This window comes from Mytilus californianus, unplaced genomic scaffold (assembly GCF_021869535.1).
Source record: "Mytilus californianus isolate M0D057914Y unplaced genomic scaffold, xbMytCali1.0.p SCAF_17, whole genome shotgun sequence".
Lineage (NCBI taxonomy): Eukaryota > Metazoa > Mollusca > Bivalvia > Mytilida > Mytilidae > Mytilus > Mytilus californianus.
In genome coordinates this window covers 5,386,023-5,402,179 of record NW_026262659.1, presented here as the reverse complement: position 1 = coordinate 5,402,179, position 16,157 = coordinate 5,386,023, and the positions used below count along the sequence as shown (strand labels likewise).

Genomic DNA, 16,157 nt, shown 5'->3' with positions numbered 1-16,157 from the left:
AACACATAGTTATAGAGAACATATCTAAACATAATACATAGTTATAGAGAACATATTCAAACATAGTTATAGAGAACATATCTAAACATAGTTATAGAGAACATATCTTAACATAGTTATAGAGAACATATCCAAACATAGTTATAGAGAACATATCTACACATAATACATAGTTATAGAGAACATTTCTAAACATAGTTATAGAGAACATATCTAAACATAGTTACAGAGAACATATCTTAACAAGGTTATAGAGAACATATCTAAACATAGTTATAGAGAACATATCTAAACATAGTTATAGAGAACATATCAAAACATAGTTATAGAGAACATATCTAAACATAGTTATAGAGAACATATCTAAACATAATACATAATCATAGATAACATATGTTATAGATACAATGGATAAGCGTGGATTCTTGAAAAAGAAACCATGAGCCTGGAGGGCGGATGGTTTGTTTTTCATGAATCTACGCTTATCCATTGTATCTAGAACTTAAACTATTGTGTTAATTTCTTTTCAAAATTATAGACTTTTCTTAATTAGAAAGTATTGTTAGTGAGTTTAAATAACCATGTTATCGTGTCCAAACGATGCTATGATAAATCTCAGATCACAATTAATTGGTTAACAAAATACAAATATAACACTTCTACCTTTAAAGATCTTCATATTACCAGGCATATGAATATTATCTGTTTATACAAAATAAGACATATTCGAAATTATTTCTAATAAAATTGAAAATGGAAATGGGAAACGTGTCAAAGAGACAACAACCCGACCAAAAAGTATATATAAAGTATATACCGGTATAATAAGTATGTTATCGAAATTTTTCTAGCATTCTAGGCACATCACGATTTTCTCGCATAGGGATTTGCGAACAAACCTGTGTAAAATTATGTAGTAAAACAGATGAAATCATACTATATTTATAAAACAAAAATTGACAAATAGAATGTAATCATTTTTGTTTCAAACATGTGAAATAGCCAATAATAATTAAAAAAAACCGGTAAAACTCGCTATTATTACAATAATATCCACTTTAACATGCAAAATTAGAAAAAAAAACAGGATAACTTAAGAATTGGAACAACATAGGGAATACAGGGATTCGAACCTAAACCGACAAATCCCTATCTTTAACTCATTGATTTTAACCATGCTAACCTCGCGGCTACCAACTCATACTATACGACTGCCTATTGTGTCTATATAAAGGTACAAGCCCTGTGTGTCCGATGAACCGATATATATCAGATGTTCATTTAAATATATAAAATAGACATCTATAGTGTAACCCATTGGTAGCCGAGAGGTTTTGTCGATGTGTTGATGTCAGTCACACATAACAGATTTCGAGGAAGGGTTCGATTCCCAGTGAAGGCATATCAAAATTACAAAAATTAAAGGTAAGTTTTTAAATTAATTCCATTAGTGAACAGAAATCAGTAAATAAGCCAATTCAAACTTAATGAAATTAGGCACACAAAGGAAACAATTGAATATAATTTGGTGAGTCAATTTCAGCAGCAGATTTAGGAAGCGTTGATTCTACAAAAAGAATCCACGGTAAATGAATAGGCTGACGTCACCACAATGGTTTAACTAAACATAATACATAGTTATAGAGAACATATCTAAGCATAATTACAGAGAACACATCTAAACATAATTATAGAGAACACATCTAAACATAATTATAGACAACACATCTAAACATAATTATAGAGAACACATCTAAGCATAATTATAGAGAACACATCTAAACGTAATTATAAGGTATGAATAAAACATGTATGTTTGAACAATACAATGAAACTAGCAAAATCATGACAAAAAACGAAAAACAACGAAAAGATAATCAACAGTCTACAAAACACAACATAAAAACCTAAACACGTCTGATTAACACGAACCCAATCTAAAACCAGGGTCATCTAGCTAATATCGATCAATATGAATTAGTCAGTCTACATTAGATATGAGTGTATTAAAGTCAAATAAATACAACGAATTAAGTAAACATATAACTGCACGTCACCTTTAAAAGTATGATAAGAGAAAGAAAAGGAGGTAATTCTTAAGCTCTGGTATGTTAATCTACCTTGTATATTGATTCGCAGGTTATAAATGTTCATGATCATATTCTAAAAACATTTGGGATTATAAATAAAATTTAAACCAGTTTAGCATTGTATTAATAAACAAAATCATACAATCATCAAACAGTTGTACCTGAATGTATGCAATAGAAAGGTACAAACTATTTTCCATCATTATGATTTTCATATATATACAACAGCAATCTCTATTTGAACAACTTTTGATCAGTCTTAAATTAATATTGTTTTCGTAAAATTAAAATAAACCTAAGCACTCATATACTTTCCCGCTTAAAAAACATAAAGGTCTGAGTCAACGTTTGAATTTATCACATTCCAAGTGAAGTGACCGATCTGTTATCACTAACTAAACATACGACTATATCATTCTTTTATCACCACGAAGAAGACGCGATCCTGGGTTAGACGGGAAAATGGCGGAAATTCAAATTTATTTGACTAGGATTGTTTTTGCTTTTGTTTTATTCTTACCAAGTAAGTTTATTGTCAATATGTTGTTTTCCCATTTTGCACATCAGTAGTTCATATTTTAAGATGCTACAGAAAGTTCTGACTTCCAATATTATAATATAAAATCACATACCGGCATGTCAGCACTTTGATCGTGTATTGTTTGTGTACGGCTGATAAGTAGGATGCATTTATAATACAAATAAATGCTGCATTCCAATTGGCACTGTTTATTTTAGAAACAGATTACAAACATTGATACATTGGTTTTCTCGTTTGAATTGTTTCACATTTTGTTTTGTCGGGGCCTTTTATAGCTGACTAAACAGTAATTGTTTTGCTCATTGATGAAGGCCGTACGGTGACCTTCAGGAACCTAAATTCTTCATTTTGACTTTGTTTGATAAGTGTCTCATTTGGGAATCATACCACATCTCCTTATTTGATATTAACATCATAGACTGTTGTAAAGTTAAAGAAATATATTCAAAACCTTTCCTGTACGGACAGCCGATCATATAACAATAAAAATGTTATTAGTAAAGTAAATGAAGCATTGTTAATTATATTATTAAATACTTTCTTAAAGAATAAAAAAAAATGCATGTTGCATTATAACTTCAGTTTAGTTTAAAAAAATTCTGGAAACAGTTGTATCTTGCCCTGACCGAGCAGGCGTTTACTGTCTGTTACATGACTGGGGCAACAATTCTTAGTGTGATGCTGAGAAATACAGGATATGGTATAAATCAAATATCTGAAATTATCCTATACTAAATATACAGGTTTACATGTTTAACAATTTTCTATCATTTTCCATTGGGTTGAAATTAACAAAAGTTTGGCAATCCTATTGCATATTGTTAAAAAAAAGACCTATCTCCTTTTTTTATTTAACAGAACAAATTGATCCTTATCCATTTTGATCCCCTTTACCTATACACATACTCAGGTTAAAAATGATAAGTCCCTAAAAATAAATATGTGACCCTCTTTTTACCTGTTTTTCTACAATTAATCCTGGTCGACCCACTTTGCAGAACGTATAATTTGAATATCCGGTTAATTTGTTTTCGTTATTATTATGCATGAAGTATTTGTCACTGGACGTTCATCAAAGCTGGTCCCCAACAACACGTCATCTGATTCATTATCGACACATTCTTAACGAGCTTCTTTGCTGATGCTGCTCCTTCTATGTTATGTTTTCTAATCAGGTTCATTACTGGCACATTCTGTCCTGGTGTGGTCTCATTAACGTATTTTCTAACGAGTTTCATTACTTCTGCGTTTTTAATTGACAGAATGACTTGAATAATGAAAAGTAATAAGAATGGATTACAATACTGGTAAAGCAATGTCATTGCTTACATGTTATAAACTTTTTAATTGTGTCAATTAAACGACAAAATCTCTTTAATTTTCTGAATGATCACTATGTTAAAAGTAGACATATATCCTAAGGTGAGCAAGTATGGGGGAGTTATGAGAGATCATGGCTTACCCCAGGTATCTATAAATATGCGTGTTTGTTTAGTAAGATGGATTAAAGTGTTATTAATCAATGATCCGTTATGGGTGGTTATCATTGAGATATTGTAATCTGTTGATAGTCGGCTACGGCGTTCAAACAATGTCAGGTACTACATATTGGTATTTTCTGACATCTTCCTATATCTATTGTGAATATTAATATTGTGTTTTATCAAAACCTAACTTATATTATACCTGACAACACAATATTAAAAAGCATACAAGCATAATATCAATTGTATGTAATAAATTCTACAACATGAAAGAGAAATACGTTAGGCAATCCAAAAATCCCATATAACAGTGGCATGATATTGTTTTATTCTCGGTTCAAACATGTATTTTCTTTGAGAGGCATTTAAACATGAATGATTAAATTAAAAACAAAAACGATGCAGTTTCCGTCATTCGCTTCATTTTAATAACTATAAACTATAGCTACAGAAAGTTGCATAAAATAATAATAATACATTTCTTTTTTTTAAAGGCATGACTGTTAACTGTTAATCCGCCCGTCGTATTTCACACGTATAATTATAATGCAAAACCAAAGGACAGTAGATCTAAAAAAAAATAGATTTAGATATTCATTTATTTCCGGGTTTATGCTTAATGAAGAAATTGATCATTTAGCATTATCATTGTTAGATAAAAGTTATCAGTACAATTATACATCCACGTTTGTTTGTTTGGTTGATTGTTGTTTGTTTAACGTTCAACTGCAAATATACAATACATATTCAGGCCAAATAACTTGAATCAAATATGAAGCTTCAGAAAAGTAGGTCGATTTTCATGCAGGGCTGAAAATTTGGACTTCCACTGGTTAATGAGAGACAGAGGTTTCCATTGCAACAGGCCGACTACGGACATGTAAACAAAAGATGTTTCAAAAGTTTTATAAGATGCTGATAATATTTTGCATCATTTTTAGATCGTACTTAACGTCCTTATTTCTCCTTGACTTGACTGCATTATGACAGTTAAATGCTAATATCGAGTTTTAACCAACCAAGTATTAGCTTTTCCAAAAAGATGTCTCTCTCTTTGCAGTATTAAATGGCAAGTGTTTACTATACATGCATGTATTTATATAGCACAGACATTATTGTTGAACATTTGCACGCAAGTAGATGATTGTTTAGGGAGTGAAAGGCTTTTTGCACGTTTTGTCTATTAACTTAAAAACTAATTTGAATTGATAAAAAGATGATATAGAGAAGGTTGGTAATGCTGCGTGCAAAATCCCGATTGAATATGGCGGGTAATTACACGTGTGGCTTATCAACATTTATCTAACTAGTCGAAATTAAAATAACAAAAATACCGAACTCCAAGGAAAATTCAAAACGGAAAGTCCCTCAACAAATGGCGAAATCAAAAGCTCAAACACACCAAACGAATGGAAAACAACTGTCATATTCCTTACTTGGTACAGGCATTTCCTTATGTAGAAAATGGTGGATTAAACCGGTTCAAAAAAGGCGCAAACAGATATTAGATAAAAGCACATAAAAGACAACAGTAATAGACTGAAAGATTAAGAAAAAAATATGTTAACCTTAAAATTAAAGGTTCTGCATCATTTTTGCAATTTATGGCCGGGTAAAACTTCAAGTTTAGATATTTCTCTTGAAATTGACGCATGATGCCTGCACTTAGAAAAAACTCACATGACCAAAACTGTTGGATTGAAAAAAAAACAAAAGGACAAAAGGTTAAGAGTTAAATCATGCTCGTGGCCGCACGAATATCTGTAGTGGTTTACATTCCTGTGTTTTTGTGGACATATGTAGTTATCATCATCAGCAATAATGCTATATATAACTTGTTCATGATTGTATTACTTCTATTGCAGTTGTGAAAGGAGAAGAAATATTTCCATTAACTGGCGGCCAACCTGTGACTAGAGGTGACAAAACAAATCACAAAGTCACACTTCCGTCTAACATCAAGTTTCCGTTCATGGGAACCATCTACGAAGATCTTTATGTATGTTTCATTACCTTACCATTTTTTAAAGATACATTTACATTGAAATTAATTCCATGTCATATATTCTATTATTATATTATAGCGGGAAACGTAAACCTAGAGAATAATTTATCTACATTCATTAAAACGTTTTCGGACAGAAACAACACAGATTGTTGATCTCCACTGATAAGAATTTTTGAAATAAAATCAGAAGGATATTTGTCAATTTGTGAAATTTAAAATCATAAAGAATGATAACTACCACGTACATATTTACTCGAAAGAAATTATCCCGAATATTCTTTATTTTGATTGGTCAGCATGTTACCTAGATGCAGGACGCTCATTATATATTTCTTTGTTTCGGGATTCGCGGCACATTTGAAATTTATTGTTGAGAGAATTATTTACCCACCCACCCGCCGTTTACAACTATTTTTTTTTTTTTATTTTAAGTATATATAATAAAGTAGTGCTTGGTGGCTAGCTCAAATGTATGTCGCTTATTTGCTGACTAACATTTTTTTCCTAGTTAAATTCTTTATATCCTGTTCTGTGAAATATATTTGTTTGTATGTTTTGTTACAATATATTGTGTCGTAACAAAATTGAGTAACTTTGATTTCGTTTGTTAGATTCCTGGTGATTTTGTATTATTTTGCTGACTGTCGAACTATGTTCTGCATTCATTATATACACATAATTTTTATTACAAAAATAGAAGAGGCTGATTTAAAGTATACTAATTATAACAGCTGTACTTATATTGTGCTAAGATCCGCCTACTCACGCGAACATCATATTGATTGCCGGATCCAACGCATACTTCTTACAACAGCTGTCCTGACTGTCATACAAGGAAACGATTTCCTTGAGAGAAAAACAAAATCAACTCTGTGCCAAAATAAAGAATTTTAGTTATCAACAATTTTTTCTTATAAAATGTATAATAATGCATGAATTTTATTTAAATCAATTAAAAATATCCCGTTAACAAGTGTTATTATTAACATATGTAGTATCAATATCTCATTTTCGAATAAAAGCACATACCTATTCCAAAAAACATTGCTTGAATCTAAAAACACCATTTCAACTCTCTGCATTAACTTTGGTTTATAAAATTTCGACTAATTCGTTGCAACTTATACTAGTACTCTGTAAACGAATTAGAATTGAACCGAATTTGTTCATATTGTTTATTATTTTCGTATTTATACTTTTGTATTCAGGTATCTAAGGACGGTCTAGTTGGATTTGCTCCAGGGACTCTTCATCAAACAGAAATATTTACTGAAACTCTAACCAAAGAGGACCCGGCATTTGCTGCTCCATATTATTTTTCTGCACAGGACATTGGTTCTAACTTGAATGGCAAGCCATACACTGGTCAGGTTTTGTATAGAGGAGAATCTGATATACCTTTAGGGGAGTTATCAAACTACTCCTCTATCATTCAGGAGTCTATGGTGGGGTTAGAGTACCAGTTCGAGGCTTCGTATGCTTTGGTGGTCACGTGGAAGGAAGTCATATCTAAAACTGATGTTTTGAAAAGTTGTAGCTCCTGCAAGGTACTTCTGCTGTTTAACAATATTTGTACCTCTATTATGATACTGTTAAATAAATAAGTGCAAGGTTTCAAAAATACTAAACTAGGGAAAAAAGTCGGTAATTTGAAATGTGATTTTTAGAATAGCTTAAAGTTAAGTTATTTTTAGACGTAGACATGATTCTGGTTACACAAATGATACACTATATTTGAAAATGTTAATTAAACATACAACTGTTTACAAAATACCTGACCACTGTCTCTCATTTAAATAAAATCATTTTTTTTTTTATATAAAACTTCATTTGAACTCTGGTGGATAGTTGACTTATTGGCACTCATACCACATCTCTTTTTTTATAGTGCAGTGCAAATTATTGTTTAATGTTGGAGATGTACCTTATATGCAAAGAATACATTTTTTCAGACTAATACATTCCAATTAGCAATGCTGACCGATGGTACTTCAAGTTTTGCTATATTCAACTATGTTAAAATGGATATTACACCAGACAAATTTACTCAGGTGAGAATTTTTATAGTCTCACTCGTTTAATGCATGATATATCTTAAGACAGAGACTTACTTCATCGAGTGAGATACGAATTTCAGTGACTCAAGACTCAAATTGTTCATATATATTTATTTAAATCGCGAGGGTCGCCATTCTTATAACAATTTTTATTTGTCGAAAATGGATAAAATATCGTATTGCGTGAGATACATTTGTGTAATCTCTAAGACTTGCTTTTATGGGTAAACCCGATATGAAGGCTTACTTCAAAGTTCTGTTATTAATTAGGTCCAGTATTTCTCTTCTTTCAACGTGATGTCAATAGGTATATGAACGTCTTTTCTTTTGATGTAACAGCAAATAAGAGGACCATAAAAAAAATCTTGCGTCACAATTACCTAAAACTTGTTTAAAAACAAAATGACGCATGATTTTGATAGACATTTACATTTAATGAATCAGATATGTTTCATAGGCATAAAGTTAAAAACATGTCTTCTGTATCAGCTGTTAAATTTGATAAAGATTTTCAATAACGACTTGACATTTAAATGAACGAAAAAGTCCAATTTTCTGCATTTAAATTTAGCTACGTTGATAAAAATGTATTTGGCATTGGACGGGACAAATAATACTTTTCAAAACACCATGATTTTAAAATGTTGTCTGAAACTGAAATCATAAAGATACTAAACTTTTGTAATGTGTTTTTTTTTAATGTACAGTCGGTAATCCTACCTAAGGATTTGATTGATCGTTGTCATGGTTTATATCTGAGACTCAGACGACCGCAAATATGTTACTTTGTCGAAGCCACATGCTTTCTTCGTATGTACAAAATGAACGTTTGAACATCGGGTGCCATTATACTAGAAATCTTATGAGTCGTCATGACATATCGGTCATTCTATACACGTCCGCTGCTCCATGGTTAATAGTTGTCTCATTGGCAATCACGTGACAAATCGGTAATTCTACCCACTTTCGTTGCTCCATGGTTAATAATTGTCTCATTGGCAATCACGTTACATATAGGTCATTCTAACCACGTTCGTTGCTCCAAGGGTAATAGTTGTCCCATTGGCAATCATACCACACCTCCTTATTTTTATAACGAAACCTTTATATAATGAGATTAATTTTTATACTTTTTTTTTGTAGTCCGGTTTTAATGCTGGTGAGGGGAGAGGATACACAACCGCATTAAACGCTAGACAATTGCAATATGCCTTGAATTATTATGGAAGTGATTCAAAGGGAAGGTATATCTTCAAAATAGATGGAGAACAAATACAACGTGGTGGATGCTCAATGGATACACGTGGAGGTAATATATAACTCAAAACAGCAAAAGTTCATCAACATGTATAGTTTTAAAATGACTAAATTGTAAATAACTGTCATACAAGTGAGAGGTTTAGCTAGCAATAAAACCAGATTTAATCCACCGTTTTCTACAGAAGGAAATGCCTGTACTAAGTCAGGTACATGACAGTTGTTTTCCATTCGTGTGATGTGTTTGAGATTTTGATTTTGCTATTTGATAAGGGACTTTCCGTTTTGAATTTTCCTTAGAGTTCGGTATTTTTGTTATTTTACTTTTTTTAACCCATGTTTGGTTCATTTGTAATTACGTTATTTTCTTCAGTTTCTCAGTAGATCAATCATATGTGAACGGAAGCAATCTGATATAGATTTAAAATAAATATTTGTATATATATAGATTCTTACATTGGTACCAGTGGATTATCGGATTTATCCAATCGAGATAGTTAAATTATTCAATTATAAAATATCTATCGAGATAGATTTTGGCGATATTTATGTATTTATCACACGAGTTCACTAAAAATAAAAAAAGCTTACCATCAAAGTTGTTAAACCTTTGAAAACAAATAAATAATACTTTGAAGTGTATTCATGTTCTGATATCTTTTAAGGTGTTCTTAATATTTACCCAACATATGCTGGAATGCTTGGTGGTAAAATGCTGGATATATCTGGTCCATGTATGCAACGTAGCACTCGTCAACCAATAGTGAAGTGTAGATTTGGAGGCAAAGATGATTTAGTTACATACGGCTATAAAGTTAATTCTATGAAAGCAAGATGTTCTGTTCCACGGATGTCCATACGGGGATGGATAACTGTGGAGATGTCGATCGACAACAAACAGTATTCACACAGTACACAAATACTTATAGGTACGTTTTACAGATTAAAAGAAATACTTAAGAAAAAATTCTGTCATGCCATGCTCTATGCTTATTTGAACATGGGTAGGCATTATATTTGTCAATATCTTTAAACCGAGCGTTAGCGAGGTGTAAAATGTTGACATGTATATTGCCTACCCATGTTAAAATGAGAATAGAGCATTGAATTATTTCGATTCTAATAGGAAAATTTAGAACTTTTATCATCTGAAGCGGACCTATAATACACGTTCGAAAGGCAGCCATTTTGATTTGATGAAGCCAAAAAGCGATATAGAAAATCAACTGTTTCACGATAAAAAATGAACAGATACATGTAAACTTACTTTTAGAATGATTTTATTTCATTTCCTAGCGAGCAACACCAACACAAATATCCATTTTGATCTCCGGCGTTGTTTAAAATACTACTGACGTTGCAAGTTCAATTGTGACGTCAATATCGTGCAGCTCATGTTTTATTCGAATAAGAACATGGCTTTGTTTCAAAAGCGAATGTAGAACTTCATATTAGAATCCATTTCAATACATGCGCTTGAAATATTTTATAGCACATTTCTGTTGTTGAAGACCGTGTATTGCCTCAGTATAGCACATTTCTGTTGTTGAAGACCGTGTATTGCCTCAGTATAGCACATTTCTGTTGTTGAAGACCGTGAATTGCCTTTAGCACATTTCTGTTGCTGAAGACCGTGTATTGCCTCAGTATAGCACATTTCTGTTGTTGAAGACCGTGTATTGCCTTTAGCACATTTCTGTCGTTGAAGACCGTGTATTGCCTCAGTATAGCACATTTCTGTTGTTGAAAACCGTGTATTGCCTCAGTATAGCACATTTCTGTTGTTGAAGACCGTGTATTGCCTTTACCACATTTCTGTTGTTGAAGACCGTGTATTGCCTCAGTATAGCACATTTCTGTTGTTGAAACCGTGTATTGCCCTCTACATGTCTTTTAGTATTTGTGTTGCAGGGTTGTTGTCTAATTGGTGTATATAAAACCTTCACATATGTTCATGTTTTAAATATATATATATTGCCACTAGTACTTTATATGTTAGAATAATTTGAGCATCTTATTGACTACCCAAAACGTTCATTTGCGATACCGGGCTTATAACTGAAAACATGGAGATTAGAAATGTGTGCACCCAACATTTCACTTGCGATCATTGTTAACGAAACAGGTGTTCCATATGGAACTGCTTACCTTCAGGAGCACCTGGAATAGATGGGGTTCATGTTGCTCAGTCTGTCGTTTTTATACGACCGCAAAAAAGTTTGCGGTCGTATATTGGTATCACGTCGTCCGCGTCGTCCGAAGACATTTGGTTTCCGGACAATAACTTTAGTATTAGTAAATAGAAATCTATGAAATTTAAACACAAAGTTTATAACCACAAAAAGAAGTTTGGGATTGATTTTGGGGGTTATGATCCCAACAGTTTAAAAATTAGGGGCCAAAAAGGGGCCCAAATAAGCATTTTTCTAGTTTCCAGACAATAACTTGTGGAACGGTGTATGGATCTCTCTGAAATTATACCACAAGTTTCCATACCACAAAGGGATGGTTAGGATTGGCTTTGGGGTGTTATGGCTCAAACCGTTTAGTAATTAGGGGCAAAAAAGTGAGAAAAAACAAGGGTGTCCTGGTTAATGGACAATGTTGTATTTGAATTACCTCCCTTACACTGATTTTAAATTATGTATAAAGAAATGTTGTATTGTCTTGAGGTGATTAGCTGTCAATTTATTTTTAGAAGTTACTATTTTAATAATTTTAAAAATGCTGATTAAGGTATATTAATTTTAGCCATGATTATGTATGTCATTTTCTATTTTAGGACTTTTATGATGTATTTAAATTGGTTATTATGGTTGCAAACTCCATTGGAAATTTTAATTGAGATTTTGACCATATTTTGAAGGAAAGAATTCTTTTTTTGGAAAAGGGGAGGGGGGGAGGTTGAAAAAAAATTGGTGGTGGGGACAATTTTTTCTCCTCAAGATTTCAGAAATCAAAAAGAAAATTTCTTCAATTTTTTTTTTTGAAAAAAAGGGGAGGGGGGGATAAAAAAAAATTATTTTGAAAAAGAAGGAGGGTAAATTTTTTTTTTTTGGGGGGGGGGGGGGTGGGAGGTCAATTCGCAACAGCATACTGTATTGCACAAAAGCAAACGAAAAAAGGGGGGGTAAATTTAAGTTCTTTGACTACAGTAATTCTGTGTCAGAAACCTATAATGTGTCAAATATTGAATTACAATCAAAATTCAGACCTGTATCAAGCGCGAATATTGTGTCCATTTTTGCCCCAACCTCTGCGGTCGTATCCAGCTGCGCTCGTCGAAGCAATTTATTATGTTTTGTTTTGTATACTGTTGTTTGTTTTGTTTCTGTTGTGTGGTTGTCTGTTTGCCATCGAATTTTGTATATTAGTCAAAATATCCCTGTTGTATTACAGCCTCTCTTTCACAATGTATATTAGTCAAAATATCCCTGTTGTATTACCGCCTCTCTTTCAAAATGTATATTAGTCAGAATATCCCTGTTGTATTACCGCCTCTCTTTCACAATGTATATTAGTCAAAATATCTCTGTTGTATTACCGCCTTTCTTTCACAATGTATATTAGTCAGAATATCCCTGTTGTATTACACCCTCTCTTTCACAATGTATATTAGTCAAAATATCCCTGTTGTATTACCGCCTCTCTTTCACAATGTATATAAGTCAAAATATTCCTGTTGTATTACAGCCTCTCTTTCACAATGTATATTAGTCAAAATATCCCTGTTGTATTACCGCCTCTCTTTCACAATGTATATTAGTCAAAATATCCCTGTTGTATTACCGCCTCTCTTTCACAATGTATATTAGTCAAAATATCCCTGTGGTATTACCGCCTCTCTTTCACAATGTACAAATGTATATTAGTCAGAATATCCCTGTTGTATTACCGTCTCTCTTTCACAATGTATATTAGTCAAAATATCCCTGTGGTATTACCGCCTCTCTTTCACAATGTATATTAGTCAGAATATCCCTGTTGTATTACCGCCTCTCTTTCACAATGTATATTAGTCAAAATATCCCTGTGGTATTACCGCCTCTCTTTCACAATGTATATTAGTCAGAATATTCATGTTGTATTACCGCCTCTCTTTCACAATGTATATTTGTCAAAATATCCCTGTTGTATTACCGCCTCTCTTTCACAATGTATATTAGTCAGAATATCCCTGTTGTATTACCGCCTCTCTTTCACAATTTAAGGAAATTGACATCTAATAATCTAGACAAATTAGCAATATTAAGAATAACTCCAGTTTCCAAAGTCATAAAACTTGAATGAGCAAAAACGTTTACTCCCAGGGGTCAATAAAGCGACTGAAAATTTATTTAAGTTTATAATTTTCATACACTTTTAAAAACTATCTAAAATATAACACATCAGTACACTTAGCCATTACAATTAGTAAAACCTAAATATGAGAACCTTTAAATGTGTTTTGTTTGTGTGCATGTTTGCAATGAATGTGTGTGTTTCGCGATTTGTTTGGGTTGTTTTGTAGTCAGCACTCGTTGACGTATGCAGTTTACTATACTTCATACATTGACACGCGATTAATGGTCTTCGCGCACTTGCCGTTTACAAATGTTTATCTATGTCGATGATAAGGACTTCATCATTAAGAAGCTATCAGACTTAGAACAATGTTATATCATACAACCGTTTTATCTGCTAAAGTTTCAGGGACATATTGTGCTCATTTAAATATGCATTTTTACTGACACTCGTATTGGCTTTTAGACTGGCATTTTGCTATTTGTAATCTAGTTCAAATTAACAAAAGTAATTTTGTAGTTAATCCAGGCAAAGTATCTGGTGCGGAGAGACTACAGTTACCATACATGGGACAGGGACAGGGTTGGAACGAGACAGTCACAACACAGTTAACTTTGAAATGGAACAGTTCTTTGCTGACAAATAACGGAAATGCAAACATCAATATTTCATTGATGGGGTATAAGGAAAATAGTAATGGGGTGAGTCATGATATCTTTACTCGGTACAATGTTTTTTCATACTGTGCAATTTGTATTTCAATGTCTATCACAACCAGATAATAAACGCATAGAAGAGCAGGTTTTCAAAACAATCATATGGGGAAATTTGTATACGGACGACGGAATAATATTACATTACTGGTCCTCCCTGTGCCTATACCACTCTTTTCTAACCTACTCTTCATTCAAATGGCATATCACAGCTTTGTGACGTCAAATATGCTTGACCCCGCATTAACAACATTGATCCGCCATAAATACATTTGACCCGAATTTGTACTGTAGAATATCAACTGCTGGACACACATGCAGTCTATTGCAACTCGTTCGCTGTGATCCCTTTTTGAAACCTTCGTGTTGTGACTTGCAGCTGATGTTTTTCAGAAGCAATATGCAGAAAACCTGATATTCGGTACATATCAGATATCAAGTTATTTATGGTATTTTAATGCATTTTAATGCATTTTTCTTTGAAAACTATTAGATGTTTCCGCTACACGTAAAATTGCATTATCTGACATGATATCATTGTTCATTTTAAACCCAAAAAATACGGTCTAACATTTCTTCTATTTTTATTCTAGAAATGATCAACTACCTTGCAATTGTTTTTTTTTCTCTATACAAGAAAATGCAAAAAAAAAGTTTATATAATTATAAACCTTTAACAAATAAGTTATTAATATATTCTAAGTTGTTTGTAATGAAAAAATCTTTACAGGATCAACGATTTATTTGTTTGTTAGATTTTGGTTTTAATTATTACAACTGCATCTGTTCATATTTGTTTACTTTACTAGATAACCTGGCACAATCTAAGAAATATAGGAAGTATTCGAGCATCAGCTGGGCAGTTTACATTTCAGACAAGTGATATAAATTGTATAGGTGCTATTTGTGATGAGTATGAAATTGGAGTTGTTATGGCTGAACTACAAGATCAAAAACAGGCCACGTTCTACAGGTATGAGGCAATTTAATCGTTCATTTAAATCCATATATATATATTTAGGAAGCATAGCAGATGCAGTTTTACAAGAAGAAGTATGTTGGTTAGATAAATGACACATGTTGAATAAAATTAAAATATGTATATGTATCCACAAAAAAATGCCCCTGAAAGATATTTGAGTTTTCATTATATGGTAATGATTGTTTATTGTTGTAATTCAGTGTTTCTGTTGTTCCTTTATTTTCCTCTTATAGTTGATGTGTTTCCTTCGGTTTTATTTTGTTACCCGGATTTGTTTTTTCTTAATCGAATTATTACTATTGAACAGCGGTAAACTACTGTTGCCTTTATTTATTGTCTGCTTGTCATCCAGTTGGAACTATTTATGCATAATTAGTATCAAAATAATGAGTGAGATGAATATTTCTTGCTTTGTACTAAAACAACATCCTGAGTAAGATAGGTATATTGCTATACATGTAGATCCAAATGTATTAAAATATTCCCTTAAAATACCTGTCACTCCATTCACATGCTTTTTTCTTACTGAGCAAAATACTCTTTCCTTTTGCTCCTAAAAGCTGTAATGCATTTAAAACTCTTTAGCTTGACTAGAAGTGGTTGAATCAGTTACACACCCTTAATTATTATGAGCATGCCAATCACAATACGGTATCACCTTGGTCTCGTTTGAACTCTTTATTAGACGATAAATTCCCCTAACAAAAGAAGAGTTCTGCTTGTATGTCAAAAGACTAACAA

General features: G+C 32.3%; 1 protein-coding gene across 1 annotated transcript in view; it reads left to right on the top strand.

The window, feature by feature from the left end:
- LOC127726283 (sushi domain-containing protein 2-like) overlaps window positions 1-16,157 on the top strand; it is a 50,857-nt gene that overhangs the window by 17,392 nt on the left and 17,308 nt on the right. The window contains exons 3-9 of the mRNA XM_052233597.1: window positions 5,981-6,114; window positions 7,332-7,670; window positions 8,076-8,174; window positions 9,324-9,489; window positions 10,103-10,366; window positions 14,241-14,422; window positions 15,244-15,407. Of these exons, the coding sequence (XP_052089557.1) occupies window positions 5,981-6,114; window positions 7,332-7,670; window positions 8,076-8,174; window positions 9,324-9,489; window positions 10,103-10,366; window positions 14,241-14,422; window positions 15,244-15,407 (1,348 nt within the window). The remainder of the gene's footprint in view (window positions 1-5,980; window positions 6,115-7,331; window positions 7,671-8,075; window positions 8,175-9,323; window positions 9,490-10,102; window positions 10,367-14,240; window positions 14,423-15,243; window positions 15,408-16,157) is intronic.